The sequence below is a fragment of the Crinia signifera genome, chromosome 19 (assembly GCF_055691185.1).
Source record: "Crinia signifera chromosome 19, ASM5569118v1, whole genome shotgun sequence".
In the NCBI taxonomy this organism is placed as follows: domain Eukaryota; kingdom Metazoa; phylum Chordata; class Amphibia; order Anura; family Myobatrachidae; genus Crinia; species Crinia signifera.
The window spans coordinates 140,847,283-140,864,286 of NC_139226.1; the positions used below are offsets into that span (position 1 = coordinate 140,847,283).

The 17,004-nt window shown below is 51.6% G+C and overlaps 1 protein-coding gene across 2 annotated transcripts in view; it reads right to left on the reverse strand.

The window, feature by feature from the left end:
* The window catches only part of CDON (cell adhesion associated, oncogene regulated), a 115,135-nt gene that overhangs the window by 15,757 nt on the left and 82,374 nt on the right, over window positions 1-17,004 (reverse strand). For both annotated transcript variants that reach the window (XM_083163543.1, XM_083163542.1), the window contains exons 4-11: window positions 12,269-12,415; window positions 12,008-12,151; window positions 8,811-9,098; window positions 6,053-6,322; window positions 4,447-4,797; window positions 3,332-3,576; window positions 1,771-1,945; window positions 741-872 (exon numbers count right to left, since the gene is read on the reverse strand). In XM_083163543.1, the coding sequence (XP_083019669.1) occupies window positions 741-872; window positions 1,771-1,945; window positions 3,332-3,576; window positions 4,447-4,797; window positions 6,053-6,322; window positions 8,811-9,098; window positions 12,008-12,151; window positions 12,269-12,415 (1,752 nt within the window). The remainder of the gene's footprint in view (window positions 1-740; window positions 873-1,770; window positions 1,946-3,331; window positions 3,577-4,446; window positions 4,798-6,052; window positions 6,323-8,810; window positions 9,099-12,007; window positions 12,152-12,268; window positions 12,416-17,004) is intronic.

The following is a 17,004-nucleotide window of genomic DNA, read 5'->3' on the forward strand; positions in this document are numbered from 1 at the left end:
CACGGCTTGTTAGTACAGGAGACCATTACGTGCAGGAGAGAAGGAGCGCAGAGCATACGCCGCAGAACGCAGAGATAGTACCACATGTGCCTGGGCTAATATTTTTGTAATTAGTAAAATAGCCATCTCAACCCCAGACAGAACTCTGACTCAGAGGTGGATGCCAATTGCATTGCTGTGGAATCGCCGTACGCTTCGGATCCAAGAAGATAAGCGAATGTCGCAGCTACTGACTTTTCTACACAGACGCTCAGCGCTGGCTTCTCATCAGAGTAACATCGGTCACACCATCGGACCTCAGACAGCGGGGACATAAGCAGTGCGCATGATACCGTAGTCACTGGCTGAGATAATGTCCCCAAAATGGCACATTCAGACTCCCGGATGTGCGCCTGGGAGAGGCAGACCGGCAGCTGCCATTAGCCACACCCATGACTGAATCAGGCCCAGTAATAGTCTAAGTGCCCCTAACACGCATTAATTCATCATGGTCTTAGTATGTTCTCCGTATACTTCTGATCAGTTTGCGCTGGTAAAATTAGCCAATGTCAGCACGGTTATATAGATGCGGTTTCCCAATCTGTAATCAAGGAATGCCAACTGCGCCACCCAACTCCTGCCAATCGCAGATGCAAACTCTGCACCGTACAAGCGCAGCCAACATTTGCTTTTTACCACCCATGACAACAGGTCAGAAACTTCCCACGTTGGTACGGTTCAGTGGGGGAGGCGGCACTTACCTCCACTGTGTCGGAATGAGTCCTGAGCCGGCTGCCCAAAGTTGCCATTGAAACCGTCGTGCAGGAGTGTTTGCCTGGGGGCACCGGCAGGCGGGGAGGGTGCCTGCGTGTTCCTGGATGACGAGCTCCTCTCTGCACAACAAGAAAATAAAATGAGAACATTTCAGATTCTGATGGAGGCGGTAAGTGCACCAAACAGGCAATAGTCACAATGTCACGCAAACATGGCGCAGAGCGTCATGTGGAAGCATGGCACCGAGTGTCATGCGTAAACATAATGCAGAGCGTCACGTGGAAACATGGCACCGAGCATCACGCGTAAACATAAAGCAGAGCATCACGTGGAAACATGGCGCAGAGCGTCACGCGTAAACATAATGCAGAGCATCACGTGGAAACATGGCACCGAGCATCACGCGTAAACATAATGCAGAGCGTCACGTGGAAACATGGCACCGAGCATCACGCGTAAACATAATGCAGAGCATCACGTGGAAACATGGCGCAGAGCGTCACGCGTAAACATAATGCAGAGCATCACGTGGAAACATGGCGCAGAGCGTCACGCGTAAACATAATGCAGAGCGTCACTTGTAAACATAACGCTGAGCGTCACGTGGAACATTGGAAACGGGCTGCATTTATCGTTATCGTCACAATATTTACGGACGAGCAACGCTAAAACACAGCTTTTTGATTTATGTTTTTACTTTACCGTCTGTGCCTCGTAGCCATGAATTTATATCATCTGCCTAATCCTATGTACCACATACTGTAGCTCACAGCCTTGTTCCCTATATAAGAACAATGAGATCTAGTGAGTAAGTTTGTTTAACGAAAACACAACTCTGCCCGATGATACGAGGACTGGCCGATGATATGAGGACCGGCCGATGATACCACGACCGGCCGATGATACCACGACCGGCTGAAAGGCCCAGAAGGGAACCAGAGAGAAAGCAATGTGTTCAGAGACAGCAAGTGAAGGAAAGATTTACCCAGAATACGACCCCCGTCCCTCCAGTCTCACCCTTGCTAGTCCTGAATGTCAGCATAGCCGGCTGCCCCTCGCCCGCTGCGTTCCGGGCCGCCATCAGAACTTCGTATAGACTAGAAGGCTCCAATTCTCTCAGAGGAAACTCGGTCTCACTGGCTGGTACGCGGATCGAATTCCAGGTTCCCGCCACATTCCCGTCATCGTCCAACTGGGCAGGGAACAAAGAAGTGTCAGCAGTAGTTTCACTATCGCACACAGGGGGTATTTACTAACAATGACCAGCTGGCACCGCTAGGCGCTCTGCACCAGCTGGCACCGCAGGGACTTCCCACCAGGCCCACTGCACCGCAGGGACTTCCCACCAGGCCCACTGCACCGCAGGGACTTCCCACCAGGCCCACTGCACCGCAGGGACTTCCCACCAGGCCCACTGCACCGCAGGGAATTCCCACCAGGTACTCTGCACCCGCTGGCACCGCAGGGAATTCCCACCAGGCCCACTGCACCCGCTGGCACCGCAGGGAATTCCCACCAGGCCCACTGCACCGCAGGGAATTCCCACCAGGCCCACTGCACCGCAGGAATTCCCACCAGGCCCACTGCACCGCAGGGAATTCCCACCAGGCCCACTGCACCGCAGGGAATTCCCACCAGGCCCACTGCACCCGCTGGAATTCCCCCCCAGGCCCACTGCACCCGCTGGCACCACAGGGAATTCCCACCAGGCCCACTGCACCCTCTGGCACTGCAGGGAATTCCTACCAGGCCCACTGCACCCGCTGGCACCGCAGGGTATTCCCACCAGGTACTCTGCATCCACTGGCACCGCAGGGAATTCCTACCAGGCCCACTGCACCCGCTGACACCGCAGGGAATTCCCACCAGGTACTCTGCATCCGCTGGCACCGCAGGGAATTCCTACCAGGCCCACTGCACCCTCTGGCACCGCAGGGTATTCCCACCAGGTACTCTGCATCCACTGGCACCGCAGGGAATTCCTACCAGGCCCACTGCACCCGCTGACACCGCAGGGAATTCCCACCAGGTACTCTGCATCCGCTGGCACCGCAGGGAATTCCTACCAGGCCCACTGCACCCGCTGGCACCGCATGGAATTCCTACCAGGTACTCTGCATCCGCTGGCACCGCAGGGAATTCCTACCAGGCCCACTGCACCCGCTGGCACCACAGGGAATTCCCACCAGGTACTCTGCATCCGCTGGCACCGCAGGGAATTCCTACCAGGCCCACTGCACCCGCTGGCACCGCAGGGAATTCCCACCGGGTACTCTGCATCCTCTGGCACCGCAGGGAATTCCTACCAGGCCCACTGCACCCGCTGGCACTGCAAGGAATTCCCACCAGACCCATTGCACCCGCTGGCACCGCAGGGAATTCCCACCAGGCCCACTGCACCCGCTGGCACCACATATTCCCACCAGGCCCACTGCACCCGCTGGCACTGCATATTCCCACCAGGCCCACTGCACCCGCTGGCACCGCAGGGAATTCCTACCAGGCCCACTGCACCCGCAGGGAATTCCCACCAGGCGCTCTGCGATGCACCCGCTCTGCACGAGTCCCTCGGTCTTACCTTCCGATAACGCACAAAGTACGCGTTTATGGGCAGGCCTCCATCCCGCCCCGATCTCCACACCAGGAAATACACATCTGGCTTGGTGGTCTGCGGGGGGCTGAGAATGATCGGAGCATCCGGCAGCATGGCCCCACTGAAGGGTTTGTCTGTGGGACGGGAGCGAGGTCGCACGGGGTCCTCAATCCTTGGAACCACGACTGATGGAGAGTTATCCGAACGTACGGTGCTCATCTCATAGGGAACTAAAGGGTTAAAGACATAAAATAATACATCCGGTATTCAGAATATACAGGATAATCTGGGACTACAGCGGCCACATTACATGTTCACTAATGAAACTTCTGTGGGGGTCACTAAGCGCTGAGCACGGGAGGTGACATCACAGCCGAGAATTGCGCGAGTGCGCCAGAATCCCCAACAAACAGGCAGCAATTGCGTAGCAGAAATGTGCTGTGCGCAGTGTTTGCGGAACAGCGTGGACCTCACATTTCATTTTGTGACCAGTTTCGCAGTAAATTGTAAACTCATGAAAGACAATTTGTGTATGATCAGCGATACTTTCCATTCAGCCAACGCTGCCACCCTGACAAACATAACTGGCACTATAAACAGCCCGTCGCCACCAGGAATATTCCTGTATCAGCCTCGCGGCTGCTTGTTGCTATTAAAAGCCGACATACAAACAAGTTACAGGAAAGGTTCATGATTCACAAATGCAAACAGTGGTCACACGGCTCCAGGGAAAATCCCATCGGCAGACAGAGGGACCAGTATGTGGCAGAGCTCAGCACAACAGCCCCCGATGGACGTGGCACCTACAGAGAGCGGAGAGGGGCAGGTGAGGGACCAGTATGAGGCAGAGCTCAGCACAACAGCCCCCGATGGACGTGGCACCTACAGAGAGCGGAGAGGGGCAGGTGAGGGACCAGTATGAGGCAGAGAGCAGCACAACAGCCCCCGATGGACGTGGCACCTACAGAGAACGGAGAGGGGCAGGTGAGGGACCAGTATGAGGCAGAGCTCAGCACAACAGCCCCTGATGGACGTGGCACCTACAGAGAGCGGAGAGGGGCAGGTGAGGGACCAGTATGAGGCAGAGAGCAGTCACTTACCAACTGTCATGGTGGCTTCAGCACGCGCTATGCCAAATTCGTTGGATGCCTCACAGACATATTTCCCAGCATGCTGAGCGGTGACGGCCAGGATAATCAAGGAGCCGTAGCCAACATGTGACATAATCACGGGCACTGGATCCTGTCCGGAACCGGCTGCCGTCCTGGACTGCAACGCCTTGCGGGACTTTGTACGCAGGATATGAGAAGGGTGGCTGCTGATTGGTCCGTTAGCGTCGTACCAGCGGATGAAGGGTGAGGGACTGCCGGTGGCATTACAGCTAAGTGTCACCAGGTCTCCATGTACCACGCTCACACTTGCAGGGGGGAACACGATAGCAGGACCAGTCCCTAGAGCAGTAACAAGGGAGAGAAAGACTTTTGGTAAGAGTGACCACAGACGCAGCGGAAATTTGGTCAACAGTGTCATTGACATCAGTGGCTACCATCGACTGATATATGACAAGCGGCCATCGATGGTTGCCAACAATACAGTGGATGACCAATCAAGGGTTTCACCAACACTGTACTTTGACGGAGTGGCCCACGGGCCAAACAGGACTAGGGATCGAGGCAACAATAAACAATCTCTCCCCCATCGATGGCAAAAAGCCTTCGAAATCGGCTACAAACAATCAATAATTGTGAATCATCGCAGGTCTGCGGCCATCCCGCAGCTTAATGCGTTATTAGCGAATGTCTAAACTGGATTCACCAAAACACTCACAATAGCCGGATAGATCCGCGCTATTTTGGTCTCCTACCTGTGGGAACTAGGGTACCTAGAGAAGGTCAACTGCTGTTAGCCATTTCATCGGCCGCTCGTAAAACCATATTGCAAGTGTGGATTCAAGAGACCCTCCCATTCTGACAGTTATTATAGAGAAGTTGTACTTTACGTTCATATAGACTGGCTTGAGGCCTCTCCAAAAAGAAAAACCTTTTTGATACTTGGGTCAGGTGTATTGAGATTTTACCTTTCACTGTTTTCTAAGAACTCTTTGGTATGAGGAACACATTTTGCTTAATGATCATTCCGATCTCTTGTGAATAATCTACTTTCTTTATGTATCACATTCGCACAATGTTTGAAGACCTTTAGTATTGTGTTGATTGATTTGATCATTTCAACATGTTTATGTTTCTCTCTGATGTATTTCACTTGTCATCTAGTCATGTTTTGAAGCTTGGAGCAGGAGGCGGGTTCGGAGGGTTTGTATGTGAACAGGAAAACACTGGGGGGGGGGGGGGGGGCCTGGCAGATGACGTCACCCTGTTCACAGAGCTGGGTGCTGCTGATCTAAGGCACCAGAATGTGATTTAGATTAGCGAGCGCTTCGTAGGATTTTGCCCACCCACAAAGGCTGCGAATGGATGTATATGCAAATCATCCGTGCGCTGCACAGCAGTGCTACATGTGATATGTGGGAGGTTTACAATGTTTTGTATCTGGTTTGAAACATGTCAGTCTCTCGGACCCATGGGTGCGTTATTCTGATCCCCCATGTTCCGGCTGTGTGTCAGACTCTGCACAATACTGTAATAAATAATACATATAACAATATTATAGGTGCGAGAGCTGTACATGAAGTCGCTGCGTCCTTACCAGACTGTACCCGGAGTCTCGCTGCAGCCTGTACGACTCCCACCCCGTTATCCGCCATGCACTGATACATCCCGGCGTCCTCAGTGACCACGCCAGCGATCTGCAGCTTGTTTCCCAGCAGGTGAAGCCGAGTCGAGGGGGACACCGGCACAGTGTTATGTAGCCAAGTGACATTCGGAGGCGGGCTGCCCTGGGTCTCGCAGAGAAAAGCGGCATCACTGCCCACCAGCGCCGACTGGTCCTCGGGGGCCTGGGATATATTCGGAGATTCTACAAATAAACAGAAGAAAACATCAGATTAGCAGAAACCGCCTCACTGAACCTACGGATGGGTTCTCTGTTACCTATGGGGCGGACAAAACTTCTGTACAAGGTCCTGCTGCTGTAAAGTGAGGTGGGTACCATGCTGATCCGGCTGGGTGAAGGCATTCCCCCCACCCCCTTAAACTGCAATTAAGGATTATTCATCATAGGGGACCTCTAAGAATTGCTACACAAACACTACATTACCCGGAACATTCCCTGCTGCATTAATGAGAGGATTTCCCAATGCACCACTAGGGGGAGCCTGCAACACTTCCCATGCTGGATGCCAGATGTCCGAGCACACAACCACAACATAGGGATCACTACATAGCGCCAAGGACAGGGCCCGTGCGTATAATGGTACGCTGGACGGTATGGTAAATCCTCTGATCAATGAGGTCCCCAAATTACTGTCAAATCTCAGAAAAAGGACAAGAAATAGGCAAATGTCACATTCTATAAATCCCAGATAGATTTGTTATTTTTAATATTAGACATTTGAAAGTGTTCTCGAGTTAACAAAGATAACAGGATTCTAATTGTCACCCCATGGGCAGGCCCAGAAACTACACCTCTAGCCCGTGAGTGGGGGGAGGGGGAGAGTATTCTACAAGCAGTAGTTCCGGATTAAGGGGGTTATTCTAGTCCATTCTTTCTGACAAAATCCTTCTTAGATGGACAAAACCATGTGCACTGCGGGTGGGGCAGATGTAACTTGTGCAGAGAGAATTAGATTTGGGTGGGGTTTTACTTCAAAGTGAGATCTATATTGAAGTGTAAAATCATGCAGTCAGTATTTTCCCTGCACAGAAACAAAATAACTCCCCCAAATCTAATTCTCTCTGCACATGTTACATCTGCCCCCCTGCAGTGCACATGGTTTTGTCCATCTAAGAAGGATTTTGTCAGAAAGAATGAACTAGAATAAACCCCTAAGGGTCAACTGTGTCTAGATAGACAGTCAACAGATCGACATGCACAAGGTTGAGAGTGACAAACAGTCGACACACACACAAAAGGTTGACATGGAAATGTCAGCCTGCACTAATTCCCGCCACTTAGTTTCCCAGACTGCTCAGGAAATGCCACATTGTGCCAACGTTGGGGAACTGAATTTCCAATCTGTCTCGTCCGCTTTTGGCGACTGATACAACTGAGGGCAGTGCCCGCAATGTGGCGCTGCTGTGTAGTGTGACCGCCAGCAGCAGGACACCAAGTAACCCTGATTTCGCAGTGAAATTGCGCATTTCTGTTCACCAACCCATAGAGGTCTGTACAATGTCTGCAACACACGTGTGCACTGGATCGCGGGCATCACCCCCAGTGGGCACGACCCCCTTGAGGTTTATCGCAGAAGGCAGCTCACACCGGAGAACCCTTCTCTTCAGAAGCGGACCAGGACTGGGGGAGAAGTGAGCCGGCTGGAGTCTGGACGCCTTACATGAAGTCACATAATAAATATGTAACCGACACCTATGTAAGAGACAGATTTTGTGGCAGGAGGCACATGGGGGGAACCAATGTGACTCGCTACATGTGGAGGTGGGACCGTCTCGCATTGTGCGAGGCCGGAACACGTTGCAGAGGTGTCCACAGATCGCAGAGGTGTCCACAGATCAGGGACCTGTGCTGGGAGGAAACGCAGTAATTGCTGTAATCTCTGGCATTAATGCTGGAACAGCCTCCACAGACCAAATGCCAACTGGGCCCGGCTGGCTCGGGATCCATCAACAAGACACCTTGCCTAACATAATGGGGTGCTTGTTGTGGTGGCACCGGGAACGTGCCAGCAGGGATGTACGCCTTCTGCTGCCAGGTACGGATGCCAAAGTAATGAGTGTGTATTACATAAGCCTAGAAAGACAGCAGATAATTGGCGCATACAGACCACAACTTCTACTAAACAAGAAAGCTGTAGGAACCGGCCAGCGCGGAGGTATGTATGTGTGGCTCACACTCAGCCGGTCGCCTCAGCAGATCTGCCAACCCCTCTGCAACCCAGTGTGCCCGTACAATCAAGTGTCATGTTGTAAAAGGACTAGTGTAACGGCAGCACAGTGGTCAGTGTGCAAACCTCGTTATACAGCACATCTGCCCTTCCCAAAACCAGTCACAAGTAAGACGCCCCTCACTCACTATTGGTCCTGGAATGGAAGCGCTTATAGTTGGGGACCTGAGCGGAACCTTTGTCTATTTATTATATTCTTTCCCATTTTCCCTCGGATTTCCTGCAACTTGTAACCGTCCAGCTGGGATCTCTGGTCCATTCTGTGCGGTTTCTTAGATGTGATGCCCCCATCGCTCATTGTCTGTGAGGCAGTGCAGCCAGTAAGTGTGTTGGCCAGTGCCCATATTGCCAACATGGCCGTCATCAGCGTAGGATGTTGGATACCTGCGTGAGCGTGTTTCAGACATGTTTATACCAGTGATGGATCGAAGGTCTGCGTCTTACCTAGAACAGTCACTGTGTAGCCGACACGAGTCAGCTCCTGAGATACGTTCCCCATCACACACGAGTAGTTGCCGGCATCAAGTCTTTGGACGTCCTCGATGACCAGGTGGGTGTACAACAGCCGCCTCCTGCCGTCCTCTGTGGCGTCTCGCCCATCTTTATACCAGAGAACACTGGGATTAGCTATTCCCCCGATAGTACATTCCAGAGTCAGCGGAGCGTGTAGATTTACAGACAGCCTTTGCGTGACCGTGGGCTGCACGACATTCGCATCGTAGTAGGAGGGACCTGTCGCATCGGGAAATAAAGGACATTGTTACATGGAATAATATTAATCGGGTACAAGCCATAGGCAGCAGGGGCTAGTAGTATAAATGGGATTTGGTATGAAATGCCGGCGGTTGAAATATCGACACCGGAATCCCGACCGCCGAAATGTCGACAGGGGGGGGATGGGGTGGACACCCATAGAGGGACAAAGTGCCGGCATTGCGGCGGTCGGGATTCCCGCGTCGGTATTTCGTCCGTCGGCATATTGACTGTATCCTGTATAAATGTATTTGCCTCCTTGAATAGCAACATGGTTTGTTCCAGACACAAAGTTACCGGCCTTTGTTGCTTTACTTCCAAACATGAATCAGTCCCATTATCTGCCCAGGACACAAGAACGATCTACAGTGATCTGTACAGCAACGCGTATGGCCTCAGCACCACCGTGACATTCCCCAGCAAGGACGCAACTATGGTCTACAGCGATCTGTAAAGCAACGCGTATGGCCTCAGCACCTCCATGACCTTCTCCAACCAGAACATAACTATGGTCTACAGCGATCTGTACAGCAACGTGTATGGCCTCAGCACCACCGTGACATTCCCCAGCCAGAACATTGCTATGGTCTACAGCGATCTGTACAGCAACGTGTATGGCATCAGTACCACCGTGACATTCTCCAGCCAGGATGTACATATGGTCTACAGTGATCTGTACAGCAACGCGTATAGGCCTCAGCACCACCGTGACATTCTCCAGCCAGGACGCAACTAGGGTCTACAGCGATCTGTACAGCAACGTGTATGGCATCAGCACCACTGTGACCTTCTCCAACCAGAACATGATTATGGTCTACAGTGATCTGTACAGCAACGCGTATGGCCTCAGCACCACCATGACATTCTCCAGCCAGGATGTACATATGGTCTACAGTGATCTGTACAGCAACACGTATAGGCCTCAGCACCACCGTGACATTCTCCAGCCAGGACGCAACTATGGTCTACAGCGATCTGTACAGCAACGTGTATGGCCTCAGCACCACCATGACCTTCTCCAACCAGAACATGATTATGGTCTACAGCATGGGTCTTCAAACTGTGGCCCTCCAGATGTTGTGAAACTACAAATCCCAGCATGCCTTGCCACCCTTTTAACACTCCATTATAGCAAAACTGTGGCAAGGCATGCTGGGATTTGTAGTTTCACAACATCTGGAGGGCCACAGTTTGAAGACCCATGGTCTACAGTGATCTGTACAGCAGCGCGTATAGGCCTCAGCACCACCGTGACATTCTCCAGCCAGGACGCAACTAGGGTCTACAGCGATCTGTACAGCAACGTGTATGGCATCAGCACCACTGTGACCTTCTCCAACCAGAACATGATTATGGTCTACAGTGATCTGTACAGCAACGCGTATGGCCTCAGCACCACCATGACATTCTCCAGCCAGGATGTACATATGGTCTACAGCGATCTGTACAGCAATGTGTATAGGCCTCAGCACCACCGTGACATTCCCCAGCCAGGACGCAACTATGCTCTACAGCGATCAGTACAGCAATGCGTATGGCATCGGTACCACCGTGATATTCTCCAACCAGAACATAACTATGGTCTACAGCGATCTGTACAGCAACGTGTATGGCATCAGTACCACCGTGACATTCTCCAGGCAGGATGTACATATGGTCTACAGTGATCTGTACAGCAACGCGTATGGCCTCAGCACCACCATGACATTGTCCAGCCAGGATGAAACTAGGGTCTACAGCGATCAGTACAGCAACGTGTATGTCATCAGTACCACGTGACATTCCCCAGCCAGAACATAAATATGGTCTACAGTGATCTGTACAGCAACGTGTATGGCCTCAGCACCACCGTGCTATTCTCCAGCCAGGATGTACATATGGTCTACAGTGATCTGTACAGTAACGTGTATGGTCTCAGCACCACCGTGACATTCCCCAGCCAGGACGCAACTAGGGTCTACAGCAATGCGTATGGCCTCAGCACCACCATGACATTCTCCAGGCAGGACGTATGTATGGTCTACAGCAGGCATGTCCAACGTTGGCCCTCCAGATGTTGTGAAACTACACATCCCAGCATGCTTTGCAAATAGTTTTAGCATTCTATAATAGCAAAACTGTGGCAAAGCATGCTGGGATGTGTAGTTTCACAACATCTGGAGGGCCAACGTTGGACATGCCTGGTCTACAGCATGGGTCTTCAACCTGTGGCCCTCCAGATGTTGGGAAACTACATGTTCCAACATGCATTGCCACATTTTTTGCCAAAAAACCTCATGGCATGCTGGGACATGTAGTTCCACAGCATATGGAGGGCCACAGGTTGAAGACCCATGGTCTACAGCAATCTGGCATCAGCACCACCGGGACATTCTCCAACCAGAACATAATTATGGTCTACAGCGATCTGTACAGCAACGCGTATGGCCTCAGCACCACCGTGACATTCTCCAACCAAGACGCAACTATGGTCTACAGCGATCTGTACAGCAACGCGTATGGCCTCAGCACCACCGGGACATTCTCCAACCAAGACGCAACTATGGTCTACAGCCACCTGTACAGCAACGCGTATGGCCTCAGCACCACCGGGACATTCTCCAACCAAGACTCAACTATGGTCTACAGGCATCTGTACAGCAACGCGTATGGCCTCAGCACCACTGGGGCATTCTCCAGCCAGAACATAACTATGGTCTACAGCGATCTGTACAGCAACGCGTATGGCATCAGCACGACCGGGACATTCTCCAACCAAGACGCAACTATGGTCTACAGCCATCTGTACAGCAACGCGTATGGCATCAGTACCACCGGGACATTCTCCAGTCAGTCTCCCCACAATGGTAAGTACAGAGCAAGATAGAATTATATAGTACTCCACTTACGCCCAATAGAAAGCTTGTAGACAGAGGGGCTTATTTTGCGCTCATGAGTGACCGGATTGTACGCGGCACAGCGATATTGTCCTTGGTCTTCAGAGGATACATTTAGGATCTTCAGATTTCCGGAAGGCAGGATCAGGTACTTCTCTAGTTATAAATAAGACAAGGCAATTATAGTTACATTGTATTATTATTTTACACATGCAGCAGCAGACACAAGTGAAGTATGTGAGCCATCATGTATTGTACACGTGAATCACCCACCTGTGGAACTGTCCAGCCATTTCCCTCTGACTCTGTAATGGCGCTTAGCCTGGGGCAAACTGTGGGGAACACGGCACGTTATTATCACGCTGCTGCCTTCCTCGGCCATTACGGTCAGCTTGGAGGAGGATTCAAACTGCCCGAGATCTGCAGAGACAGCGAGAGAGGTGTAACATGAGGGAGCTGCACGTATGGCTCTAACATTAGTATTAAACTATGTGCCTGGGATTCACCAGGAGAGAGCGGTAGTATATGTGCCTGGGTTACACCGGGAGAGAGCAGTAGTATATGTGCCTGGGTTACACCTGGAGAGAGCAGTAGTATATGTGCCTGGGTTACACCGGGAGAGAGCAGTAGTATATGTGCCTGGATTACAGCAGGAGAGAGCGGTAGTATATGTACCTGGGTTACAGCAGGAGAGAGCAGTAGTATATGTACCTGGGTTACACCGGGAGAGAGCAGTAGTATATGTGCCTGGGTTACAGCGGGAGAGAGCAGTAGTATATGTGCCTGGGTTACAGCAGGAGAGAGCAGTAGTATATGTGCCTGGATTACAGCAGGAGAGAGTGGTAGTATATGTGACCGGATTACAGCTGGAGAGAGTGGTAGTGTATGTGCCTGGGTTACAGCAGGAGAGAGCAGTAGTATATGTACCTGGGTTACAGCAGGAGAGAGCGGTAGTATATGTGCCTGGGTTACAGCAGGAGAGAGCAGAAGTGTATGTGCCTGGGTTATACTGGGAGAGAGCGGTAGTATATGTGCCGAGCAGTAGTATATGTGCCTGGGTTACACCGGGAGAGAGCAGTAGTATATGTGCCTGGGTTACACCGGGAGAGAGCAGTAGTATATGTGCCTGGGTTACAGCAGGAGAGAGCGGTAGTATATGTGCCTGGGTTACAGCAGGAGATCAGTAGTATATGTGCCTGGGTTACACCAGGAGAGAGCGGTAGTATATGTGCCTGGGTTACACCGGGAGAGATCAGTAGTATATGTGCCTGGGTTACACCGGGAGAGAGCAGTAGTATATGTGCCTGGGTTACAGCAGGAGAGAGCGGTAGTATATATGCCTGGGTTACAGCGGGAGAGAGCAGTAGTATAAGTGCCTGGGTTACACCAGGAGAGAGCAGTAGTATATGTGCCTGGGTTACACCAGGAGAGAGCAGTAGTATATGTCCCTGGGTTACACCAGGAGAGAGCGGTAGTATATGTGCCTGGATTACAGCAGGAGATCAGTAGTATATGTGCCTGGGTTACAGCGGGAGAGCGCAGTAGTATATGTGCCTGGGTTACAGCGGGAGAGAGCAGTAGTATATGTGCCTGGGTTACAGCAGGAGAGAGCAGTAGTATATGTGCCTGGATTACAGCAGGAGAGAGTGGTAGTATATGTGACCGGATTACAGCTGGAGAGAGTGGTAGTGTATGTGCCTGGGTTACAGAAGGAGAGAGCAGTAGTATATGTACCTGGGTTACAGCAGGAGAGAGTGGTAGTGTATGTGCCTGGGTTACAGCAGGAGAGAGCAGTAGTATATGTACCTGGGTTACAGCAGGAGAGAGCGGTAGTATATGTGCCTGGGTTACAGCAGGAGAGAGCAGTAGTGTATGTGCCTGGGTTATACTGGGAGAGAGCGGTAGTATATGTGCCGAGCAGTAGTATATGTGCCTGGGTTACACCGGGAGAGAGCAGTAGTATATGTGCCTGGGTTACACCGGGAGAGAGCAGTAGTATATGTGCCTGGGTTACACCGGGAGAGAGCAGTAGTATATGTGCCGAGCAGTAGTATATGTGCCTGGGTTACACCGGGAGAGAGCAGTAGTATATGTGCCTGGGTTACACCGGGAGAGAGCAGTAGTATATGTGCCTGGGTTACACCGGGAGAGAGCAGTAGTATATGTGCCTGGGTTATACCGGGAGAGAGCAGTAGTATATGTGCCTGGGTTACAGCAGGAGAGAGCGGTAGTATATGTGCCTGGGTTACAGCAGGAGATCAGTAGTATATGTGCCTGGGTTACACCAGGAGAGAGCGGTAGTATATGTGCCTGGGTTACACCGGGAGAGATCAGTAGTATATGTGCCTGGGTTACAGCAGGAGAGAGCGGTAGTATATGTGCCTGGGTTACACCAGGAGTGAGCGGTAGTATATGTGCCTGGGTTACACCAGGAGAGAGCGGCAGTATATGTGCCTGGGTTACACCGGGAGAGAGCAGTAGTATATGTGCCTGGGTTACAGCAGGAGAGAGCGGTAGTATATGTGCCTGGGTTACAGCGGGAGAGAGCAGTAGTATAAGTGCCTGGGTTACAGCAGGAGATCAGTAGTATATGTGCCTGGGTTACACCGGGAGAGAGCAGTAGTATATGTGCCTGGGTTACACCAGGAGTGAGCGGTAGTATATGTGCCTGGGTTACACCAGGAGAGAGCGGCAGTATATGTGCCTGGGTTACACCGGGAGAGAGCAGTAGTATATGTGCCTGGGTTACAGCAGGAGAGAGCGGTAGTATATGTACCTGTGTTACAGTAGGAGAGAGTGGTAGTATATGTGCCTGGGTTACAGCAGGAGAGCAGTAGTATATGTGCCTGGGTTACACCGGGAGAGAGCAGTAGTATATGTGCCTGGGTTACAGCAGGAGAGAGCAGTAGTATATGTGCCTGGATTACAGCAGGAGAGAGCAGTAGTATATGTGCCTGGGTTACACCAGGAGAGAGAAGTAGTATATGTGCCTGGGTTACACCGGGAGAGAGCAGTAGTATATGTGCCGAGCAGTAGTATATGTGCCTGGGTTACACCGGGAGAGAGCAGTAGTATATGTGCCTGGGTTACATCGGGAGAGAGCAGTAGTATATGTGCCTGGGTTACACCGGGAGAGAGCAGTAGTATATGTGCCTGGGTTACAGCAGGAGAGAGCGGTAGTATATGTGCCTGGGTTACAGCAGGAGATCAGTAGTATATGTGCCTGGGTTACACCAGGAGAGAGCGGTAGTATATGTGCCTGGGTTACACCGGGAGAGATCAGTAGTATATGTGCCTGGGTTACAGCAGGAGAGAGCGGTAGTATATGTGCCTGGGTTACAGCAGGAGATCAGTAGTATATGTGCCTGGGTTACACCAGGAGAGATCAGTAGTATATGTGCCTGGGTTACACCGGGAGAGATCAGTAGTATATGTGCCTGGGTTACACCGGGAGAGAGCAGTAGTATATGTGCCTGGGTTACAGTAGGAGAGAGCAGTAGTATATGTGCCTGGGTTACAGCAGGAGAGAGCAGTAGTATATGTGCCTGGGTTACAGCAGGAGAGAACAGTAGTATATGTGCCTGGGTTACAGCAGGAGAGAGCGGTAGTATATGTGCCTGGGTTACACCGGGAGAGAGCAGTAGTATATGTGCCTGGGTTACAGCAGGAGAGAGCGGTAGTATATATGCCTGGGTTACAGCGGGAGAGAGCAGTAGTATAAGTGCCTGGGTTACAGCAGGAGATCAGTAGTATATGTGCCTGGGTTACACCGGGAGAGAGCAGTAGTATATGTGCCTGGGTTACACCAGGAGAGAGCGGTAGTATATGTGCCTGGGTTACACCAGGAGTGAGCGGTAGTATATGTGCCTGGGTTACACCAGGAGAGAGCGGCAGTATATGTGCCTGGGTTACACCGTGAGAGAGCAGCAGTATATGTGCCTGGGTTACACCAGGAGAGAGCGGTAGTATATGTGCCTGGGTTACAGCGGGAGAGAGCGGTAGTATATGTGCCTGGGTTACAGCAGGAGAGAGCGGTAGTATATGTACCTGGGTTACAGCAGGAGGGAGCAGTAGTATATGTACCTGGGTTACAGCAGGAGAGAGCAGTAGTATATGTGCCTGGGTTACAGCAGGAGAGAGCAGTAGTATATGTGCCTGGGTTACAGCAGGAGAGAGCGGTAGTATATGTACCTGTGTTACAGTAGGAGAGAGTGGTAGTATATGTGCCTGGGTTACAGCAGGAGATCAGTAGTATATGTGCCTTGGGTTACACCGGGAGAGAGCAGTAGTATATGTGCCTTGGGTTACACCGGGAGAGAGCGGTAGTATATGTGCCTGGGTTACAGCAGGAGAGAGCAGTAGTATATGTGCCTGGGTTACAGCAGGAGAGAGCAGTAGTATATGTGCCTGGGTTACACCGGGAGAGAGCAGTAGTATATGTGCCTGGGTTACAGCAGGAGAGAGTGGTAGTATATGTGCCTGGGTTACAGCAGGAGAGAGCAGTAGTATATGTGCCTGGGTTACAGCAGGAGAGAGCAGTAGTATATGTGCCTGGGTTACAGCAGGAGAGAGCAGTAGTATATGTGCCTGGGTTACAGCAGGAGAGAGCAGTAGTATATGTGCCTGGGTTACAGCAGGAGAGAGCAGTAGTATATGTGCCTGGGTTACAGCAGGAGAGAGCAGTAGTATATGTGCCTGGGTTACAGCAGGAGAAAGCGGTAGTATATGTGCCTGGGTTACAGCAGGAGAGAGCAGTAGTATATGTGCCTGGGATACAGCAGGAGAGAGCGGTAGTATATGTGCCTGGGTTACACCGGGAGAGAGCGGTAGTATATGTGCCTGGGTTACAGCAGGAGAGAGCAGTAGTATATGTGCCTGGGTTACAGCAGGAGAGAGCAGTAGTATATGTGCCTGGGTTACAGCAGGAGAGAGCAGTAGTATATGTGCCTGGGTTACAGCAGGAGAGAGCGGTAGTATATGTGCCTGGGTTACAGCAGGAGAGAGCAGTA